General features: G+C 36.8%; 1 protein-coding gene across 43 annotated transcripts in view; it reads right to left on the bottom strand.

Moving 5' to 3' along the window:
- SORBS2 (sorbin and SH3 domain containing 2) overlaps positions 1-21785 on the bottom strand; it is a 198641-nt gene that overhangs the window by 14319 nt on the left and 162537 nt on the right. For 25 of the 43 annotated variants that reach the window (XM_032108163.1, XM_032108161.1, XM_032108167.1 and 22 more), the window contains 8 exons: positions 16349-16401; positions 15485-15672; positions 11683-13242; positions 8962-9053; positions 6313-6359; positions 5112-5226; positions 4889-5017; positions 3062-3265 (listed from right to left, as the gene is read on the bottom strand). In XM_032108163.1, coding sequence (XP_031964054.1) covers positions 3062-3265; positions 4889-5017; positions 5112-5226; positions 6313-6359; positions 8962-9053; positions 11683-13242; positions 15485-15672; positions 16349-16401 — 2388 coding nt within the window. The remainder of the gene's footprint in view (positions 1-3061; positions 3266-4888; positions 5018-5111; positions 5227-6312; positions 6360-8961; positions 9054-11682; positions 13243-15484; positions 15673-16348; positions 16402-21785) is intronic. The other 18 variants (XM_032108196.1, XM_032108197.1, XM_032108200.1 and 15 more) reach the window with 3 other exon arrangements.

The following is a 21785-nucleotide window of genomic DNA, read 5'->3' as shown; positions in this document are numbered from 1 at the left end:
TGTCAAACATTAAGACAGATCTGAATCATTACATTAATGAAGGCAACTGCATTTGATCTGCTAAAGTTATGTTACTTATGGTGCTCTATTAGTGAGCCTGTCACAGGTTATTAAATCATACAATTAATAATAATGAAATTTTCTCAAACCATTACTATTATTTTGAGAATAGCATTTTCAGAAGTACACCTCAGGTGTCATTAAATACTTCTTTCCAAGTATAACAACAGAGGTAATTTCTAATTATTCAAATGTTAATACTTCTACTTTTTCTTAGTACTTCTGAGTAAATGTTTAAGAAACATCTTTAATACATTGCATACTTTTATTAAGGCATGAGCAGCTACAGAATGCATTTGTTTTTCAAAAGTAACCCTATTAGTTCAAATGATGTCTACATTTGTGAAAGGTACACACATTCAATTCAAATTGGATGTAGGCAGTCAACAATGCTTTTAAAATAGTGACAGCACAGTACACAACAGTATGCTTTGAGTACCGTTACACAATATTGATTGAAGTATCCTTCTGGGAAAAGAAAGGTCCTTGTCTAAGAATGAGAGACTGGTGAGTCATACGTACACAGCATCGGTAGATATCCATTGCTTCAGTAAATACTGAAAATGCATTTTTGTTACTATTAATCCTCAAAATTAAAATTGAGTAAAAAATATTTTGATCTCATCGTTAGAACTATCCAAAATAATTAGATGTACACCTCTAAGTTATCTGGACTACTACAGACTTTAAGTATTAATGTAGTAGAGAAAAATAATTTCAAAAGTCTACATTAATGTTGCAGAATAGAGAGGTTAGTTTACTTACCTTCTGCTTGAGTTTTCTTGAGGCAAATAGCTTTATATTATAGTTAGACAAACCTTTGTTACAGAGTCTTCTGTACTAAAGTGAACAGTATAGACTGATAGAAGGCAGTCTGCTAAAACAGGGCTAGGCTGTTACAGCAATATTCAGTCTCTTTCCCTCATCTTTCCTCTTAAACAAGTGTCCCTAACCTGTGGTTTTAAGGTCAGTAATACTGCTGAGGAGACTTCACCATTTTTACTTTCCCATGGCTATAAGCTGCGCTAGATCTAAAGATATAGATGGATTAGGCCAAGTTACAGAGAGCAAAACTTGCTTGTTTATTTTATTGCCATTAGGCCAGACAAGTTTAGTGGAACTGCTCTAGCAACAAGGAGAGATATGTGGTAAAAAACTCCAAAGGAATAGGGAAAGTGCTATCAGAAAGTGTGGTAAACCCTAGAACACCTTCAGGACTGCTGAAATTCTTCTAGGTAGTCAGGAACAACACGTCTTCTTCATGGTATTGCCATTTCTGAATACAGCTGAATTCAGGAAAAAGATGTCTGTTTAAGAGTCTCAGTAGAAGTTGGCGGTTTTGGGGTTTTCTTCACCTATCACTGCAGAAGTATCCTATGTTAAAAGAAGGCTTCTACCAATTTCCTTCCCTCATGAACTAATTTAGTAATAACTAACTTAGTAATAATGGCAGGATAGTTTTGTAATACGGATGTAAATGCTCTGAAGCACCACCTGTGCTCAACAAGGATTATGGAACTTTAGCAGGATACCTTAGAGACAAGCCTGCTCCATAGAAAATAGGGAGAGGCATCTCTGGAATATGGAGCACTTAAGCTTCCTCATACTCTTGACTTGCCTTCAGGACTCTCTGGATTCCTGTAACAGTAAGGGGCCCTAGCTTATGAATACCTCAGTTGGCAGCTACAGAATTTGATGCTACTTAAACAGTTTTGTGGTAATAGAAGAGAGAGGATCTAGTTCTCTGCTGTGACACATTCTGGAAAACGAGACAAGACCTGTTCTAGCAACTGTCCCAAACTAATATTTAGTCCTAAGTAATATTTTCAGAGGCTACCGTTGCATATAAATGACATCTTCTGGTAGCTTTTTACAACCCCAAAGTGATAAGCAAATGTGGAACTTATTTCAAAGTTGAAGCATGTGAATGACCACCAAGTATACAAGTAGACAGAAGTAGAAAAGGGGACAAAACCAAATGAAACATGGATTAAAATCAGGGTAAGTTTATAATTACACACAAAACCTACTGCCCATGCTGAAGAGATAAGCAACAAAGGTGAAGAGGAAGATCTAGAAAAGTTCCCATCTTGAGTGTTCAAAACAATTGATAACATGTTAATTCTAAGCACAGTTTGTATGCAGAAGCTTCCTTAGTTTCTTCCACTGCCAAAAATGTTATGTTCCCCGCACAGGTGACTGTGAAGCCTCACAAGTGAATGATAAACCAGAACACAGGAATCTTTCTGCAGCATTGTCCCGGTTTGAGACAAGTCACCCCAAGACAAGCATCCTGTAGCATGATATGTGATGGTTATCTAGACTAGGAAGGAAAACAATTCGGAACCTACGATACACATCTGGTGTGAACAATATACAACCATAAAGGTCTGAATCCAAGTTCATTGACAATGTGATGACAATCATCTATCTCACTCCTAAATGAAACAATACTGTCAGTTTGTACCGCTCCAAAGAATGTACCAACAGCCTCCTCCAAGACTGCGAATGGCAAAAGGAGGAAGGTTTTGGTACAGAATCACTGGCTGTTCTCCTTTGCTTCAAATGGTACAGAACTGCTCTTGGCAAGGTGTGTCTTGCACGCTTATGGAACTGTCGGCTTTTAGGACAGCTGTGCTACGGGAATGTCTTCACATTGTACTACTAAAAGGCTGCTATACATACCCTTAATGCTCAAATTCTTGCTAAGGTTCCCAAATAAATTTTTCTCTATTGACTTGACTTTTCTGCCCAAATTTTGCCTGGTTCTACTAAAAATAATGTAATAGCCAATGAAGAAGAGAGGATAAATCCTGGCAGAATATGAGACACACTTGTCTATTAAAAATAATTTATTAACAACATAGTAATGCAATTCTACCTGTGCAAGAAAGAAAATGTTGTGTACTTAATGCCTAAGTTATGTATTATGTTAAGAAAAAAATTACAAGTCCCTCTAAACCCACTCTAGGGGTGGCAGCTAACATCAGAAAATCCTTACCTTAGTTGAACTTAAATGATGTATTCTGTCACTAGAATAGCTTTGGGGTATTGGAGGGTCGGGATAGTCATCAACACTTTTTGATGGATTCTTTTTGATGACTTCTACATAGGAAACAGGGAAGATGCCTTGTTTGTTGGTTCCTGGTATTTTACCTTCATACCAGTTTTGATCAACTCGCTTAAGAAGAATTACTCTGTCTCCCTGAAATGCATTATGAAAATGAGTTATCAGCACATACATTGGAAGTTAATTCTGTACATAACAGGTATTATATTACCACATAATAGTATTTTCCCTGCAATTCTGTTTCCCATCAGTCTTTAGCATCATCTCCATTTTCCCATTTTTCCTCGCATTGATAATAACCATATATAAAACTACCATCCCAGTAAAATGAGGGGTTAGGCATGGACTGAAAAGGCTGTTCTTTTATCTGAGGGGAATCTCATGTAGTCCTCTCCTCTTACTTGGGAGATTAACATTAACACTTCTCTTTGGAACATAACCTGCTTTAATTGTTGGTCAAACTGCTAGCTAATGCCCCAGTGATAATATGCAACAGCAACAGCTATGCCCATGTTTTCTTAAGAGTGATAAAAGTTAAACAATGAAGTCCATGCAAGTGCTTTGTTATCAGTAAAACTGGAGTAAGTGGAGGTAGAGAACTAAAAAGTGAGTCTACTGGAAATACGAGAGAAAGAAGTGCTTTTCCTGTGTAAAATGGGCAGGGCCTCGCTGTTTTTAGAGACACTGTTTTTGTAGAAATTGAAATTTTGGGTTTCTTTTTGTTTCTCTAGTTGATGTGTGGAGTTCACTACAACTGCCTTTAGTGAGATGGAACAAAAGAAAACCAGTGCAAGTCAGCTTTTCAAACAAACCAAAGTTGGGCTGTCAAGATTATGATCACCACAAAAACCACAAAAGCTAATTTTAAAAAGAAACAAAACATCGAATTACCCCAACCCCTAATTTCTCTAAGTTCCTATTCCTGGGTTTTTTTCAGACCTCTTTGACATTTACTACTTTCAAATGAGTAAAAAACACCCGTTACTTTCAGTAGTGCTGGATTAGGCTCTAGGTCAGCAACAAACATCTCTAGCCTTACTTTTTTGTTCAAAATAAAAACAAACCATTGAAAAGCTTCTATGAATTCTAATTCTTAAAAAAAAGAAAAATGTAACGGGCAGAACTTCCCAGTGGATGAAAAGTACACACTACTTATGCTCAAGTATTTAATATCTGCAATAATAAAGTTTCTCTACAGTGTTAACAGTCCAGTGTCTAACAAACTTCAGAAATTAAAGTTATTTTGCTCATGTGCAGTTCAGTATAGTCACCAGGATGTGCACAGGAAAGATAATAGAACATTAAAAACAGAGAACTGTTATTAAATGAAATATTTACATTCACAAAAATATATCTGAGGCTTTTTCTTGTATCTATCTTCTGTAATTTTCTATTTATTCTGTATTTAAAACCTTACCATAATAATTGTGACAGCAGGAATAATAATTAAAAACAGGAATAGATAATGGAAGTGCAAACTCAAAATTTAGCTGGGCAGCTAGCAGATAATTGCATATGCTATTCTGCCACAATCCAAATTAAAGGCACAACACATTTACACTATTTGCAGATAGCTGAGACAGACTGCAAGCCAACAAGCTATTATGTCAAGAATTTCCTACCGTGGTATATATAGTTTTGTGCATTGCAAATCTTGCATGTAGAGTGCACCAAAGCACAGTATTTATGCATTTATTGATTCGGTGTAGCAGGAGACACTATAACAGTATTTTGATGGAAGATAGTTCTCAACTGTACCTTTCTAAGTGATAACTCCACATTTGTGTCTGCACTGAAATTATATTTGGCAACAGCTTCTCCAATCTCTCCAATCTGTGCAGGGGGAGGTGGCCTGGCAGGCTGTGCTTTTTCTGGGGGAAAAAGTTTCTAAGGAAAAAGAAAAACCAGATTTTCATCATTCTCATGTGGTTTGTGGACCTATTACCCAAATTAAGTAAAGGAATTAAAACAGAGAACAAACCTCAACATAAGAAATTGGGAATATTCCAACTCTTCCATGGTGCTCACCCTCATACCAGTTTTGATCAATTTTCCTGAGGATATAGACAGTATCTCCTTTCTTAAAGGACAGCTCTCTGTAACAAATTTATTTATATCAGATGTTTATAGCTTTACATTTAACTCTTCTCCCTGCATGGCTCCTGAGATCTTTACAGTTTGGAACTGAAACAGAATGTAACAACTAAACATTTGAAGAAAAAGTGTCACAGCTGTGGTACATTTGCCAGTTGATCATACCATATAAAATCAAATTACTCGCATTTATAAATCCCATGCTTCTGCGCTACACTTTTTTTTTCAAGACAGCAATTCAGAAGCGTGAAGAACACAGGATTATGTCCTCATCATTTCTTGATACTCAGAGACTGTGATATGTTAAATGTTAGATATCAAAATAAGGGAGTTTTTAAAATCATTAAGAATATTTTCAGATCCTGGCTTGGGAAATCTTTGCTGTACCATCCATTTGGTTTTTCAAGAGCTGATGTGCTGCTCTGGTAATTTCAGTTGTGAGTTTTGTCCTAGACAGAGCTAATGTAATTCTAGTGTCAATGTTTGGCCATATCTAAAGATTGTTTAAATTTAAACAATCTAAAGAATGTTTAAATGATCATTGTAACAACAGCAGAAATGAAATGTAGACATTCTACTTTGACTCTCTCATATCCTGAATTAGTGGTTCCCAATCTTGTTTTTGTTACGGACCACTGCTTTTTGTGTTGGTATGTGACATGTCACATCCTGCAGAAAGCCTGTGTATATTAAGACAGACAGGAAGATGCTGAAGCATTATACAGACCTTTGATAAACTCATTATCTATGACCATATTTTAAGCACTTTACTCTCTGTCACCTTAATGTAATTCACAAGAAACAAAGAGCATTCAGTGGGTGTCCCTCACAACCGGTGCTCTAGAAGGCTGAAGATGTACAGCTATTCATATGTTCAAACAGATGCAACGGAGAATATAGTAATTGAAGAAATTTTTATTACAAAGTAACTTCTCACACAGTTTGCTAATGCAGGGACTACCGTGACAGCAAGCAGGGTCCTCATGTCCATGGCATTTGCTGTTGAAACTGGCTCAAACACCAGTTAAGTGGTAGAAAGAGTTTGCTTGAAATATGAATTCTTAAATGAACAAAAGTCTAGTACTTACTTAGGAGTTTGAGCTTTAAAGTCATATACAGCTCTAGCTGGCAGTTTCTGAAAAATAGGCAAAGTGATTAATACATTCAGGTAGTATTACTATATGATAAATGTGTTTCAACTTCTAAAAAGGTGACCAAGATCCAAAAAGAAAAGGATGAGCTTTACAGTGGTTCTTGCAGAAAGAGGCAGTTAAATATATGGCTTTCTTTTTTAAGGCAGTTAGGTGTTTGGGACTTAAGTGTTCTAAAAACGGAAATAGCTAAATTTTAATGCAGACTACTCTTCAACTTTAAGAGAAGCACTAAAGTAAATAAAAAAGTTAACTATGTCAATGTGACTTGTAGGCAACTAGATCTCTAGGTACAACACAAATACACATACTTAATGTCCTGTAGTATTTTAGGTGCCTTTTCTGTTATCTTTAGGCTAATTTCAATTGCAAATGATGAATTATGTTTATATATATATATATATATATACTCTGACAGCTGGAAATGGTTAGAATATTTTTAATTTCTATAATTACATTCACAGTTTTAAGAAAGCACAGAACTGGAGGTGATCTGAGTCATCTGTGCAGCTCTCCTGCTATCACAGACAATCACATTGTATCATTTCTTTCATACATTCATCAACTTCTATCACCAAGTATGTGTAAGCTCAATATCATTTCAAAATTAAACCTGTAGAACAGCCCTAACTCTCCTCACCTGTATGGCTGACACACTTTTACTGTTTTCAAAGCTGTGATGAAAATATGCACTGTGATCTGACCCAACAGCTTCACTCATGGACTGTCTGCATCTGACAAGCAGCCAGGACCAGATACTTCAGAGGAAGGTGCAAGAAGTGATAAGCAGTACCACACAAGGGTATTTGGTAAAGTGATTTAGTCTTCCTCTGCAAGTACTTGCACAGGTAACATTGCCATGTTCTAAAAAATGGCTCTCTAGGATGTACTAGTGACTAGAATGAGCTGATTATGCTATTTCTGAGAGATACTATTTGTAATGATGTAACGGTGCACATCTTTTTATGACAGGAATAAAAAGGGACACTTGTAAATTTTGCATTTTACCTTTATTCCAGAGCAGGTGTTCTTGACTGGGTTCTCTCCCTTCTTGTCATTTTAAGACTAGCTAATCTCACATACCTAGAGTGTTGTCTTCACTACAATAAAAAGTCCCTAAAGTTATTACAGGGATCCTGCCAACTTGAATTTTGCAATACTAAAGCAATTTTCCATTACAGATCTCCTTCAAATAAGATAGCCTAAATTTAAAAGCATTTTTCTGTTTGTTGCTCTTATTAAAATAACAGTCTTTTAGACAGGAGGGGGTATTCATATCAACTGTAGCTAAGCCCTTTTCAGTCTTTCCTGATTTTGGTACAGCTGGTACTGTAACTACTAAAGCAAATAACAGAAGAAAGGGGGTAATATTAAAAGAACAGTGGAGCTGTTTAAATACAAAATACTTTGAAATGCACAAAATGTGCTGGAAATAGAGATGCCTTTCCCCTTTCATATTTTTAAACCTTTTAAAGTGATCTTAAAAATAGCCTTTTTAAGTATTTTATGTATTTTCAAATTGAAAGATGACTTTCTATGTCATTAGATTCTTTAAAAGAAACACACAATATGGCTCCTGGAACTTTGTTAGCCTGTATTTTGTAATAAAAAGTCTTTCTTTAAAAAAATCAGACTTTAAATCAAATTGCAGCAATATAAACATGTCAGTGGGGTGTAAATGGATCTGAATTCAGTTCTAACCATACCACCATTTACCATAGATAGCCCAGAGCAAAATCTTAGCAAAATCTTATATATTAGCAATTAAAATATAGTAATCTTTTATGCTGCCATTATTTTGTGCAATATTTTAAAAAAATCAACTGAAATTGTTAACAATCAATGGTCTGTAGATGGTGGTTAATTTAAATGTACTTTACAATTTGATAAAATCCATGAAGCCTGTTTGGAGAGCATTTATAGTTATAGGTCTATAAGCATTCTTAAGATGTGGAATAATATACTTTATTTTTCAATAAGTACTTTTCAGTGATACTTTGTGTTCCTTTAAAGGTGGTATGCTTGCTTCCATTTCCTCTTCCAAAGCATTACTACAAGCAATCAGTATCTAATTACAGTCACCAACTGCTACAGATGTTAGAGACTGCTCTTAGGATAAGTGGTTTTGTCTAATCCATTAACAGCAGTGGTTTGCCTTCCAAACAAAAATAATGGTGAAATATAGATGTTTTGTATCAGTTTTGAAACTACCAAGGCAGTTTCTTTGGGTAACACTTCGGGTTTCTAAAGAGCCTTTCCCCAGTCACATCTGTTCTTTTTATCTGTTCCAAACACACACTCCCCTTAGCTTTGACAGAGCTGATCAATGACTAGTGAACTTATGTCCAGGTCTATTTAATAATAAATAGAAGAAAACTGCTTATCTTACAAAGCTTAATATTACTTAATTTCTTGAAGTACCAATCTCCTTAATGAAAAAGGAAGATGCTGATCTGTATGATGATAAGTAACTGTTCCTTTGGTCTGCATTTTTATAGTGTCTTACAACCAACACAAAACTTGTCTCAAATATGTTACCAATTTTCCATGTGGATATTGCTGCGTTATTTAATGTTGTTTCACTACCTCTTTGTCTGTAGTTCCTCTTCTCTCCCTTGGAGTACATCGTCCCACATCAGTGAAAGCAGAAGAATAGCTTCCAGGAGACTCCTGGTCTACTGAAAACAGAAATTATGTGAAACTACAATAAACAAAACCATTCAAATCTGTGATGCTGCTTGGTTTCATTTAGGGGGGTGAAAAGATATTGAAATCTATTGTTTTACCTTTAATAGAAAGCAAAGCACATGATATGATGGTAAAGTGCACCTTTAAAGGAAAAAAAGAATACTAACTTTAAGCAAAGGCTAAGGCTGTCCTCTGATCCAGAGCAGAGGAAACTATATGATAGAGGATTGAGAGGGCATATTTATGCCTCACTGTGAAAAGGAATGCTCCCCTACTGGGCCAAGTGGAAGACATGACAGCAGTACTGGGACTTCATCAGGTTTCATGACACTGTTTTGAAATGCCAACACTATAAACACATAATTACATGCACAACACATGATTCAAGCATGCTTCAATGAGAAAATGTGAAGAAACATTGTTTCCTCCTAAGTGATCTAAGATGCATTTCTACTTTACCAGGGGCACATGTTAGGCAGCACAAGGGAATTTAAAAGGATGTTACTTCACAAAAACAATTCTGTTTTAAGAGATGGAATACAAATCATATTACTTACCAATCTATGTGGCAGACTTCTCTAAAGCACAGTTTACCAATGTTTATTACAAGATGGTGAATATCTTCTCATGTTTTAATAAGAATAAAAATCAAAATCTTATACACCCTATAGCTCTGCAAGTTGCCAATGTGAAATGAAAATAGAACTATTTAATGAACTGCCTCTTCTGAGAAGTACTGTTTTAGTCTCCTACTACCGCAGTGGTACCTTCTAGTGGAAATGCGATTTATGTTTGTCTTCCTTTTACTTCACTCCCACAATCTGTGGTTACCAAGCTCACACATTTCTAAAGAAACACAAGTGGAACAAAAAAAAAAGAACTGAAAGCATTAAATCCATTCTAATTGGTTGTTGACTAGGCCACAAAAGAGGCTATTGATAAATGCAATGGAAAGAGATGAGATAATTTTATTATTTATGCTGTTGGTTGCAAGCATGTCATTCCCAACAAGTGTATCACAGCCCCACATCTGGACAGCTTTTTTGATATGGCATGTGTTCGTGAATGAAGATGGATGCCCACTGCATAAACCTAAAGATACAACGACTCCAAACATATCTATTTCTTTTTTTTTTTTAATTCCTAGCAGTAAGAGAAGGATATGGGTGGGAAAGAAGTGAAAAGGCAGAAGTTTTAGGACAAACAATTTCCTTTTTTTTCTCTACAGCTCCTTATGCAGTCAATATTGGTAGTTTTCAGTCATCTATGACCTCCAGGTCTCTGTGTGGCTGGCACACAGGTCCAACAAAACACGAAACTTGATTAGAGCTCAGCCATGACTGGTGCTAATGGAAACGAAAGGAATATTCTGCTTTACTCATTCTCCATGCTACTTCAGGGATATTAATGTTGACAGAGTGTATTGCTTTCCTCATGCCAGGCTCCTTCATAGCTGCAAAAGCTATTAAAAATCCACATTTACTTTGCACTATGGATTTCCTCATTTTCACAGACTGGAAAATTCTCATTTAGCAACTATAATATGTGACCAGCACATTTTTCAACAACTGCAGTCTCACCATGTAGTACTATCTGACAGGGTTAATCATGATCAGGCCTCAAGTATGACTAATTCAACTCTGAACTGCATTTTATAGCTGTTTTTTTACCAAATTTTCTATTGTAAATATGTCTATTCTAACTAGCTAAGAAGAGATGGTAACAGCTTCAAAAAGCTACACAAAAATATGTGAGAATAAGGATAAGATGGGTCTGATCAAATATTGCATAATTTATGTTTTAAAGACATTCTCTCTTACATCCATTTGGGATTGCAAGAATATCTTTCAAGCAATTTTTTTTTTTTTGGAAAAAAAAAGGGAAAAAAAAGAAGCAGAGCAACAAACGAAACAACTCAAAGCAGTAATTTTAGAAACAGATTGGTCATACCCTGACAATTTCATTCAAGTTTTGATTATTGAGAAATTTCCTTCTAAGAGGCTAGGAAATTTCTCAAAATTTCACAGACATATTGAAATTCTATGAAAAGAATTAATTTTGCTGCCACAGAAATTGGAAATTGTATTGTTTGAACAGTGGAAATGGAAACTTCCTAAAATGACCTTCACATCTATTCACAAAAAGTAATACAAAGCAGCAGATTCATAAGAAAACAGAATCAATTTTCTGTGATACTGGCAGAATTAACAGCATTTTAATCACTTATATTTAACAAAATTATGTAGTACAGCACATTTTAGATGCAGATTCTTTTTTTCTTAGTAATAAAGGGAGAGTTATCTGCATATTGTTTTCAGTTTGACCAGCATCTTATGATGCCTGAATTCATTGCTTAATAACATCATTATAATTTATAGAACTAATAATCAATTAACTGAAATGCACTGGTACTTCAGATGTCCTGATTACTGTACTTTGTGAATAGACAGCAAATTTATCTACCCTCAACACCTATGTGAAAATGATGTCCTTCACTAAGAATTTTGTGGGATGAAAGCTTCTTATAGAAGACACAAAGTGGAATGAGAAAGGGCGGGAAACACAGGGAGTAAGGTTGGATAAGTCAATCACAAGGACAGAGGAAGAAAGTTAATCCACCTTGGAAACACAGTGCACTATCATTGTTGTTAGTTGCATCCATGTCTGGAAAAGAGGCACTAAGAGGTAATCTTCCACAATCATTCTGGTACAGTGGACAATGGATAGCACCATCTTGAGGCAGTGGATGAAAAGGCTGGTGCGTGGGACTCTTTTTCAGAGCTTTAAGAGATGAATTCCTTTCTGGAATGTCTGGAAGCAGCTCAGTAATAAGTCTGTGTAATATACTGTTGTCAGGCAAGCTTCCCCGCCTTTTTTCAGCTTTAATTTGGTCACAGATGTCTTTAAGTGCAGAATCTAGTGCTTCAAACACGGATGACTTGCATTTTTTCTTGTCAGTTTGTTTTTTAGGAGCTGCACTTTTTTTCCTCCGGAAAGGCACTGGACTGACTAGGAATGCTATCTTAGAGAGGCCAGATTCTGCTTCCTGTCTCCTTGGATCTTCAGTGGTTTCTTGCTTAGCCCTTTCATGTTTTAGCATGGTGGTAAAGCGGGTGTAGGATGCTGGGCATCGGCCTTTGCAGGAGCTGATGAGATGCCTGTGGTGGTGGTGATGGTGGTGGTGGTGATGGCCTGATCCATAAAAGCTTTCAGATGAAGTGAAGGAAAAGTGATCAAAGTCACTTTCACTACAAAAGGATGAACCCTCTATCTGGATAAAGTCACTGAGATCAGAAACCACTCCATCTTGATCGCTGTCTGAAAAATCTATATGAGATCGTTGTGGCTCATCACTGGTCACTTCAATATGAATTGGCACCAGGGTTTTAGACTTGTAGCTCCGTTGTACCTGAGAGGGATGTCTGACTGGAGTTTCCTCTTCCAGCAAGGATTCAATAGAAAATCGCCTCTTTGGACACAAGCCATTTTTAGGAGGCTCTAATGCAACACTTGACAACATGTCATCACCAAGGTTCGGCATTGATTTTGATTTCTGAATTAACTTTTCAAACTCTGATATTCTGGTTGGCACCATGTCTCTGGGCACCTCCTCAGTAGAAGACTCTCTCCATCCTTGAAGAATACCTTTGTGCTGTTCTTTTTCATATTGCAGTATTCTGGACTTGACAGAACAAATCACCTCAGAATTCATCAAGTCCTTGCGATTGATGCGGTGCATCTTTTTGTACATCTTCAGGAAACCTGGAGCATCATGTGCAGATCTGTGACGAACTCTTGACCTACCACTACCACGGCCCTCAACATATGGGGAGTTCCAGTTCATTGAGCAAATTTCTTTGGAGTCCTCCTCACATAACAGAGAGCCCATGCTTTCAGCCTTGGCCTGTGCATCGGGATAGCTATCGCGATCATCAGTTAACAGGTCATCGCAGCTACGAGATTTCCTCTTTGGAGAAGCAGTTTCCTCTGTGCTACTCCAGACTTCTGCATTTTGGCGAGTCATTTGCCACCCATTCTTGTAGCTGGTTGCCCTTCTTGAATCATTTGGAACAGCTAAATGTTGTCTGTAAGTGCTACAGTAATCTAATTCATTTGAGGTGTTGTGGTTGTGCACCGAGTAACTTAAAAGGGATGGATATACTTTGCTAATATCCCCACCTTTATAATCCATAGAGCAGCATGGTAAAAAAGAGACATTACCAGAAATTAAAAGATTCAGAAAGTTGGAATTAGCATCAGTATTAGAAAGACTAGAAAAGAAATAGCAATTAGTGCATCTATCGACTTAGGTCAGTACATAGTTTGTTACAGCTTAGGACAGCAGAGCTCATAATTAAGTTATTTTCCAGCTGCAAAAATGCCCTCATGATAATGTGAACAACGAAAAGAATTCCATATTAATTATGGAGATGTTATCTCCTCCACAGCCCCTGCCATCAAAGCAACACAAGAAACCAAGCATTAGTTGGGGATTAATTGGGAGCTTTAAGCAGGTCAACAGACAATAAAAGCTGCAAAGGATTTAAAGATGAAGCCAAACAACAAATCTAGACCTCAGGAAAATACTGACTTTTCCACTTAGGCATTCTGAAAAAGTTGTTTAGGATTTTTAACCTGTATAATGCTCAAGAGTTCACTGCACCTGCATATTCTAAGTTAAAATAAAGATAAATATTTATATCAGATCAAATAGGAAATTTCTCCTAGTCATTCACAGGTAGCCTGCTCCTCCCCTGTGTGACAGCACTGAAGGGAGTGGTGTTTTGTACAGCTCATGCAGGGCAGAACAAGGCAGCTCAGGAAATGCTATACAAGCGTAAAGGAAGGTGCATCAGTTTACTGAGCCTAACCAGAAAGTAGAAGTAAAAATAATCCTTAGATTGACTTCCATAACAAAGGCCTGAGTTTCCAAGCCTGAAGACATTTTTATGCACATGGTAGATCTAGAAGACACTATGAGACAAATTTGGAAAAGTGGTCTTTAATAATTCCACTGAACTTTCAAGAATGGTCTCAAGTGGCAACACTCAGTTCAGGAAGGCTGCTTCGAACAGCTCAGTCTGCTTTCTACAAAAACTGAATCTAGATCTGAAACGGAAACACTTGAGTTCAACATTCATGCTGATCAAACAGTTTATAATGTGCTCCTTCTTTAACAAATTGGTTAATTTCAAGAAAAATTAACATTCTACAGGGGTCATAAAGCTGGGAGAGAACAGAATGTCACCTTCTGAAAGGTAATTGGCTGTGGAAGATATACTTAATGAAAGGATTTTCAAACACAGGAAGTGTTTTAAGTCATGCTTAGTGCTTGTTATTGGTAATGGAGTCAAAGGCACATGCAGGTAAATGGAGTTTATCAACCTTGTACTGCCTGGCCTGGTACACCAAATAGATGAGTTTATCCACTGTTAAAATTGCTACTATAACACTGGGTTTAAAATACATTTGCTTTTCAACCACCTCACTCTCAATATTCTTCATTGCTTTTCTTTGACACATTCTGTTGCAGCCTGGATTTTATGTTCTTTTCACTGGGAATTTACTTTTACAGAAGTTTACTGATCAGTATAGCTACAAAATAGAGCAATTGAGTGAATAATAATTTGAACAGAAGGAGACATATTGTACACAGTATTACTTTATATATTACTTCTAACGTATGTTTTACTGGAAGCCTTTTGTCTTTGTAAAAAACCCATCTCCAAATCCAAATGAACAACTGACTCTCTGATCTCTTTCCTGGAGAGATGTGGAAAACAGTAACAGGTTGGTGATTTACTTGCCAAAAATAAGCTAGTTAGATTGCATCAGCTGTACTCAATACTTCCAAGGATTTAGAAAGTAAAAAATCAGACTATAGATGCTTTCTTGATTAAATTAGGTCCTGATAACTACGGATATTAATTGATAACTATGATTACATTAGGTCCTGATACCTGACAATGTCTAAGACATCAGCTATGGATTTAAAAGGTCTACTGTCCTGGAAACACATCTTTAATCTCATAGGTTATTTGTCTTGATTTACTTTCTCAATATAATAAAACTAGTTTCAAAATCACAACAATCTAATAAGAGAGAAGTAGAGATAATAAAAATGTTAGGGTTTATATATTGTGGTGGAATTAATAGTCCTCATTTAGTCAATTTTCTTTTTAGAAAGAACAAGTTAGAACAAGCAGTTGACACTGGAAAATCCTTGTTATAAATCCAGCTTTTCAGGTGAAAATTATGCACATAAGAATAAACAAGCCAGCCTTTCATGAAAGATCCAAAGCTGTTGCTTCACATCACATCCCCTGGGGCAACACACCGGGTGATAGGAGGCAGTTGCTACCAACATATTGTACAACACATCATCAGCAGTTTTCTGCCAACTAATATGGTCTCCTCTTACCTTTTGCCCTTGATGGAGAAGAAGGAGATGAGCTAGTTAAAGGCTTCCTAAGGGTGGTACATGGGCCCTGTGTGTCTGTACAGCCCAGGTTAGGTCTGTTTGCGTTCTGATCACTGTGTGCCCTCTGATGACTTACAGCAGGTTCTGACTTCCTTCGCTTTCTGTAGTCACTCGCAGTACTTGCAGAACTACAGAAAAAAAGCAGCATCAGTAGCAGTCTGATTCTGAGATCAGAATTCAGAATTTAATAAGTAAGCTCATAATTATATTATTGGTTTATAGATTTAAAAATGCCAGAACAAATAGATGAAAAACACGTAACAGGAAGAAGCACTGGTCTCACACATCTTACAGCCTACTTCACAGGGAAAAGATGAATTTGTTCTTAACCTGATTGTTTTAAAGTTTTACAAAATTACAATGCCATTTTCTCTGAAATATATGCATCAAGTTTCTTTAGACTATTTTTTGGAAAGCTAGAATTTAAGTACAAAGATAGGAAAAAGACAGAGATCAAGAACAGTCAGGGCAGCATGCTTAGGAAAACAGCACAGAATATGCTGCAGGCAGTAAGGGTAAAGAATAAATCACTGCTGTTCAGAGAGAAGCTCAGGGATGGTAGTGGAAAGACACAGAACACAATGTGGTTTATTTTGAATGTAAACACTAAGTCCTTGTAAAACTATAATAAAATTATACATCCATATCAAAATCAACACCCTCTCCAAGCATCTAATTTGCCAGTAGCTCACAAGGTGAATGCTAAAATCTGACCCTTCACAAAATCTGCTGATTTCAGGTCCAAAAGAAGACCCTCAGGCTGGATAAGCTGTGTCTGCTGAAATAATAGATGGTATTTCTTACCTAGAGGGCCTGTCCAGGCCTCTGTCTGTTGAATAGTGATGATATAAGGAAGCCTGTGAAAACAAATACATGGTTTGTTATATGTTTGTATTTGAAAAAAGAGTGACAATTTTTGCTTATCATGTTTGATGACTCTTTGTTACTCTGTGACAAATCCTATAGCAACAGCCCACAATGATTAACATCCTGGGCACTCTGTCATAGACACTGCAACATTTCATGAGAATAAATTATCCAGCTTTTAAAAAGCATCGCTAGATTTCATTTCCTATTCTACTTCAGTAACAATTTTTCCTTTAAAGCACCACTAAATAATGATCCAAATCATGCTTTTCTATACACTTTTCAAAACCAGATATAGAACAGCTGAAGCAAATCTTTACTATAAAACCATAAAAATCTGAAAATAATTCCTTCATGTACATGTGAGGTCTGCAAAGCTTCTCCTCATCGCCCAGTTACTCACCAAAATCCCACAATCAATTATAGCCAGCAACTTTTGTAAATCCCATTATGTTTGTGGTCAGCAACTGGCCTTATACACCTTACAATCCTGGTAAGAACAGTTCTCATCCTAGAACATTAGTCATTTCTTATGGAGTTACAGGTGTAGCTACTGCACGAACACTGGGAGATAGAATTTCCATAATTATATTATTAATACAAAGTCAACCTTAAATGACCACTAATTTTAAATTAACCATTTCAAGCCTTTGGTCAGAATTAAGTGATACTACAATTCTGGTAACCAGGTATGAATCTACAATGAACTGCATGGTTCCTGGGGTATTTCTTCATGGGTACAAAGAAGTGAGTTTCAAGAATTAAACTTCTTTCAAGTTCTTGGCATGTCGCTTCAGTTAACCCAATGGACTAGAAATAAGACTATCATAAAGATTTCTAAGATGCAGGAAATATTTTTCCCCTCTATAGAGAACCTTCTTGGCTTTTTCCCAGCGTGGAAAAATCTTTGTACTGAAGCACTGCAGTAGTAATGGCACTCACGGCCTGTAGAAGTCCTTTCTTTTGTTAGATTTTTTTCCCCCAGTGATTTGATTTGCAAGTTCATGAATAGAACTTTACCCAGGTTTGTTAACTGACACTTAGATATAATACCTCCAGAAGTCACCTGTAGTCTTAGAATATTTGGGAACAGATTTTGTAGGACTGTGCACTTTAAAAGACATTCTAGAGTAACTGTTTAAACTGCTTTTACAGGTGGGACACTATAAAGACAATATGGTTGTTCCCTTAGAGTTCATTTGTCAGTTGGCTTTAAGACCTGAATCACATATGAAGTGATCCCATCACGACACTAACTGAAGCTTTAATTTTTGTATTATACTAAAATTCACTATACTGTGGGACAGGGAGAGTCATGCAAACATGCCCCAATATGAATCAAATGTTATCTAAAACTTGAGCTAAGAAAATTTCATTTTTTAAGTACTTTTTAACTCTAATGTAATTTAATCACATCAAAATCAGGTAAAAAAAATCTGACTTTTGGAAAGAATGGCTGCTGAGGTTAATAATTCAAAGACTTTAAAGCTACTTTCCAGAGAATATAAGTCTTCTAGAACATATTTAAAGTGACTTCTGCATAAGGTTAAAATATGTCTATTTTTTCTTAAAAGTAGGTTTTTTGATGTGTGGGCCAGTATTCATGTATTTCTCCTGTGTTACTACTTATTACTACTATTGTTTTCACTGTTAAGTACTGTTATGTTCCTAAATTCCAGTTTGGATCAGAATGACATGCTGTATAACCTCAAAGGTAGAATCCCTCCTCAAGTCATTCTTCACCTGCATCTCAGTTACAGTAGAGGATGACAAGCATGCAACCCTGAGCATGAGCACTACAGGAGGAAGGAGAAAGTAGCATTAAAAAAATACCAAAGGCAATTTGTCCACCTACTACAGATTCCTATTATGTTCATTCTTTGCAAATTAACATGTCCTCAAGCCACGCTCATCTAATACTTCCAGGCTGTGCATGAGAGATCTTCACAGAAACTGGGAATTAAGCTATCCAAGTTACCCAAGAAGAGCAAGGTGAGGTAGAGGGACATGTATCCCATTCTCATGGAAAGGGAAGTGTGCATCAGTGGTGTCACAAGGACGGCTCTCCCGCTAGGACACATCTGTTGAAGACAGGCCCCCAGCATTACTGATTGTGTGCCCAGCTTCTCTCATGTTTCCATCAGTAAAGGTTTGCCTCATTCACACAATGATGTACGCTCTGCCAGGTGGCTTTCTGTGCAGTGGTGCCCCACATAAGTGTTTTTCCATGGTGGGAGAGCACACAAGACTGTGGCATATGATCAAGCCTCTTATTTTTAGCTGCTAAATTTTCTAAAACCAATTTATTTTTCTGCAAATAAAAGTGAAGTTATTTCTTTTAAGTTTTAATTTCCTATCCAAACATAGATTTCAAGGTGTTTTTTAAATCATCTGTCATTGCATTGTTCTTAGATGATAAATAAACTATTTATGATATCTTAATATGAAAACTGATCTGAGGATGTGAATGTGAAGAACAGAAACAGACACTTGTAATATTTGAAGTCCATAACCTAGCTCAAAAAATCAGTGGATTTAAACATTAGAAAGAAGGGGCACAGTAAAACCAAATCCGTACTATCTGCTGCAGGAAAGGAGTAAAGAATCAAACCTCCTTTCCGCAAAGAGATTAAATACAAGCCTTTTGTATTAAATATAAGCTTTTTGAAGCCAGTTGTGTTATGGAGGTGATGCTGATGATCATCAGATATTCTCAAACAATAAACCTTCCATTAACGCCTAGGAAATTATCCCTATTTTATTTCTCAGTATCTGGAATGTGTATTGGGCTCATGATGAGTGCACTACTGATCACCTCTTCTGTCCAAACAAAATATCCTGCTATTTGTCTTTTAAAATAGATTCTGAGAAAGGTATCTATTCCTGAATTTTTAATGTTCACATAGTTCATATTTTCAAGTTTTTCTTTACACCCTCTGAACACTGAAAAGTACTTTGTGACGATTCTCCCACCACTTCCAAATTCAGTGATTTTAAGGTATATCCAATACTGTGAGGTCTGTCTGCAATAAAACCATAGAAGCCAGACACAGCGTTGCTTCCACCAACAGCCAGTACAACCACAGTACACAAAGGCCTCAGGTCTGTGTGCTTCCCTACACTACCAATAAAACACACATTCAGCCTGTCCTGGAAAACGTCCGAATCTCATTTCAAAACTGGCCACAACCATCTTCCTCCTCTTGACCACTCACTGCCACGGTCTGGAACCAGCAGAGGAAGGAAACTCGGGACCACAGGTGATCTCTTAGAACTGTTGCACGAGGTGGTACAACCACTGCAGATAAACTGTTACTGTGGATTCTTTTGTGCAGATGCCAACCACTTCCACTAGCGACCACCGACCACCTGTGACGTGACAGTGGCCAAATGGCCCGAGGCAGTGATTGCTTCCCACCACTTGTAGTGGCTCCACAGCTATACAGACCATGATGTCACTCCCAAGGGCGGAGCAGATCCCCACTGTCTCCTATGGAAGGCTATGGGTAAATCACACCATGGAAACCATACCAGAGGGAACTTCCTCATCCACAGCATTCCCCAAGCCATAGACAGTGTGTTAGTGATCAGCCTAAGATGGCTAGAAGTGTGTATCATGCCAAAATTGACTGCTGGGTTACTAGATGGCTTTTGCTTTTCATCCTTTAAGATTCCCTTATCATCGTGAATGTAACTTGCCCTTTTATCCTTTATTTGGTGCTGGCTTTGAGGTTTTTTCTATATGACAGATCCTGTATGCTGCCCATTCTACAACACCAATTTTTACCACAGGCATATGTAGAATGTGTGGAGTTTATACCTTCTCTCCATAGGTAGAGCTTAATTGATGTGACATACAGAGGAAAGGTGAAAGTAAACACTGCATGTGGTTATTTTTTACTGCTTCTTTTACTGTTCACAGCTGTCCTGTCAGGTCTTGGGCATTGACTCACTTTTAGATGGTGCAACTGAACATGTCTCTCCTACTCCCCCATCTCCAAAGATAATTAGTCATCTTGCAGAATATTCAACACTGCTCTATATGAATAAAGGCCACTTGAAAAAATTAATTAAATACTGGAGATGACAACTCCAAACTACCAAATACAGACTTTCTGGAATACTCTGATTTCATTTTTATTAAAAAAAATAGATATATATTTAAAATTAAACAGTATTTTAGCTGTTTTCATGCATCAAGGCTTTAATTATGACTGAAAATGAAGCTAGGGAAAGTAGGCAAAAAATAAAAAGTAAGTATCAAATAGGTTTGTTAGCATGATGGTTATAATACTTTATCAAGTTATTTTGAATAGTCTCCCCCTCCAGAGAAATATTAAGTTGCTGTAGTTTTTGAACATGATTTATCATATTCAAAGATTATTAAAATTTCGAAATTAAAGACAGGAGTTTATGTAAATTAATCCAAGAGAAAACCAGTGTTACTTAATAGCCATTTTACCCAGACCTACTCAACACGGGAATATTTCAGTCATGTTAGGGCTTTTAAATTGTCTTCCTCAATGTATTGAAAACCAACAGGAATTAGAAAAGGCCTAGAAGCTTTTTCTTTCAGAGAACTGGCCCCAAATGTCACAAGTATGAGGTTTTTCTAGATACACAGAAAGCTTAAAACCAAACCAGAGTAAATTGCAAGCAATTAACAATTTAAGACCACAATTTGAGTTTAACTTTTGGAGACACTACGGAAGATGAGAGTGAATCGCAAATATGAATGAAGTAAAGCCACCACATGAAGCAAAGTTGCCAGTAGAGGATTCACTGACTTTTGCCCTAACGCTGTAAAAATGGGGAGGGAGTGGAGAAGGAATGAAAGCCTGAATCTCTCCCACTCAGAGTAGGGCAATGACAGCCCACTACCTGATCTTGATGAATTTTATTTGGAGTACTGACAGCAACTGTCAATCCTGAGTTACAAATTACAACAGTACTATTAATTGCTGCTTTACCTGACGAGCAACCTCAGTCATAAATACTTAATTGGAGAAATGACAGCTTAGCCACAAAGGCTTCCACTTGACACATAGAATTTGCAGTCAGATATTTTAATTAAAAAAATATACTGTGCTGAAGGATTAATTGTGCAATGCACTTGCCCAACTCTGAAAAGTGGGAATTTGTCAAAGAGTTAGAGACGTATGGACTGTTGTGTAATTCTGGGTGTTAATCTCTGAGAAGTTTTGGGGATAAGGACTCACAGTTCCTAGGATAATAAGATCAACATCCAAATGCACTAGTGATCTGGAAAGATATGAAGACAAAGATACAATGATTGTGAATTAGAAATGTCTCATAGCTATCAGAAGGAAACCACTAAATTTTAACAAACTTAAGACATAAATGGTGAGCATTC

This window comes from Corvus moneduloides, chromosome 5 (genome assembly GCF_009650955.1).
Source record: "Corvus moneduloides isolate bCorMon1 chromosome 5, bCorMon1.pri, whole genome shotgun sequence".
In the NCBI taxonomy this organism is placed as follows: Eukaryota; Metazoa; Chordata; class Aves; order Passeriformes; family Corvidae; genus Corvus; species Corvus moneduloides.
The sequence above is the reverse complement of the archived record's forward strand: the minus strand, read 5'-3'. Positions and strand labels throughout refer to the sequence as shown.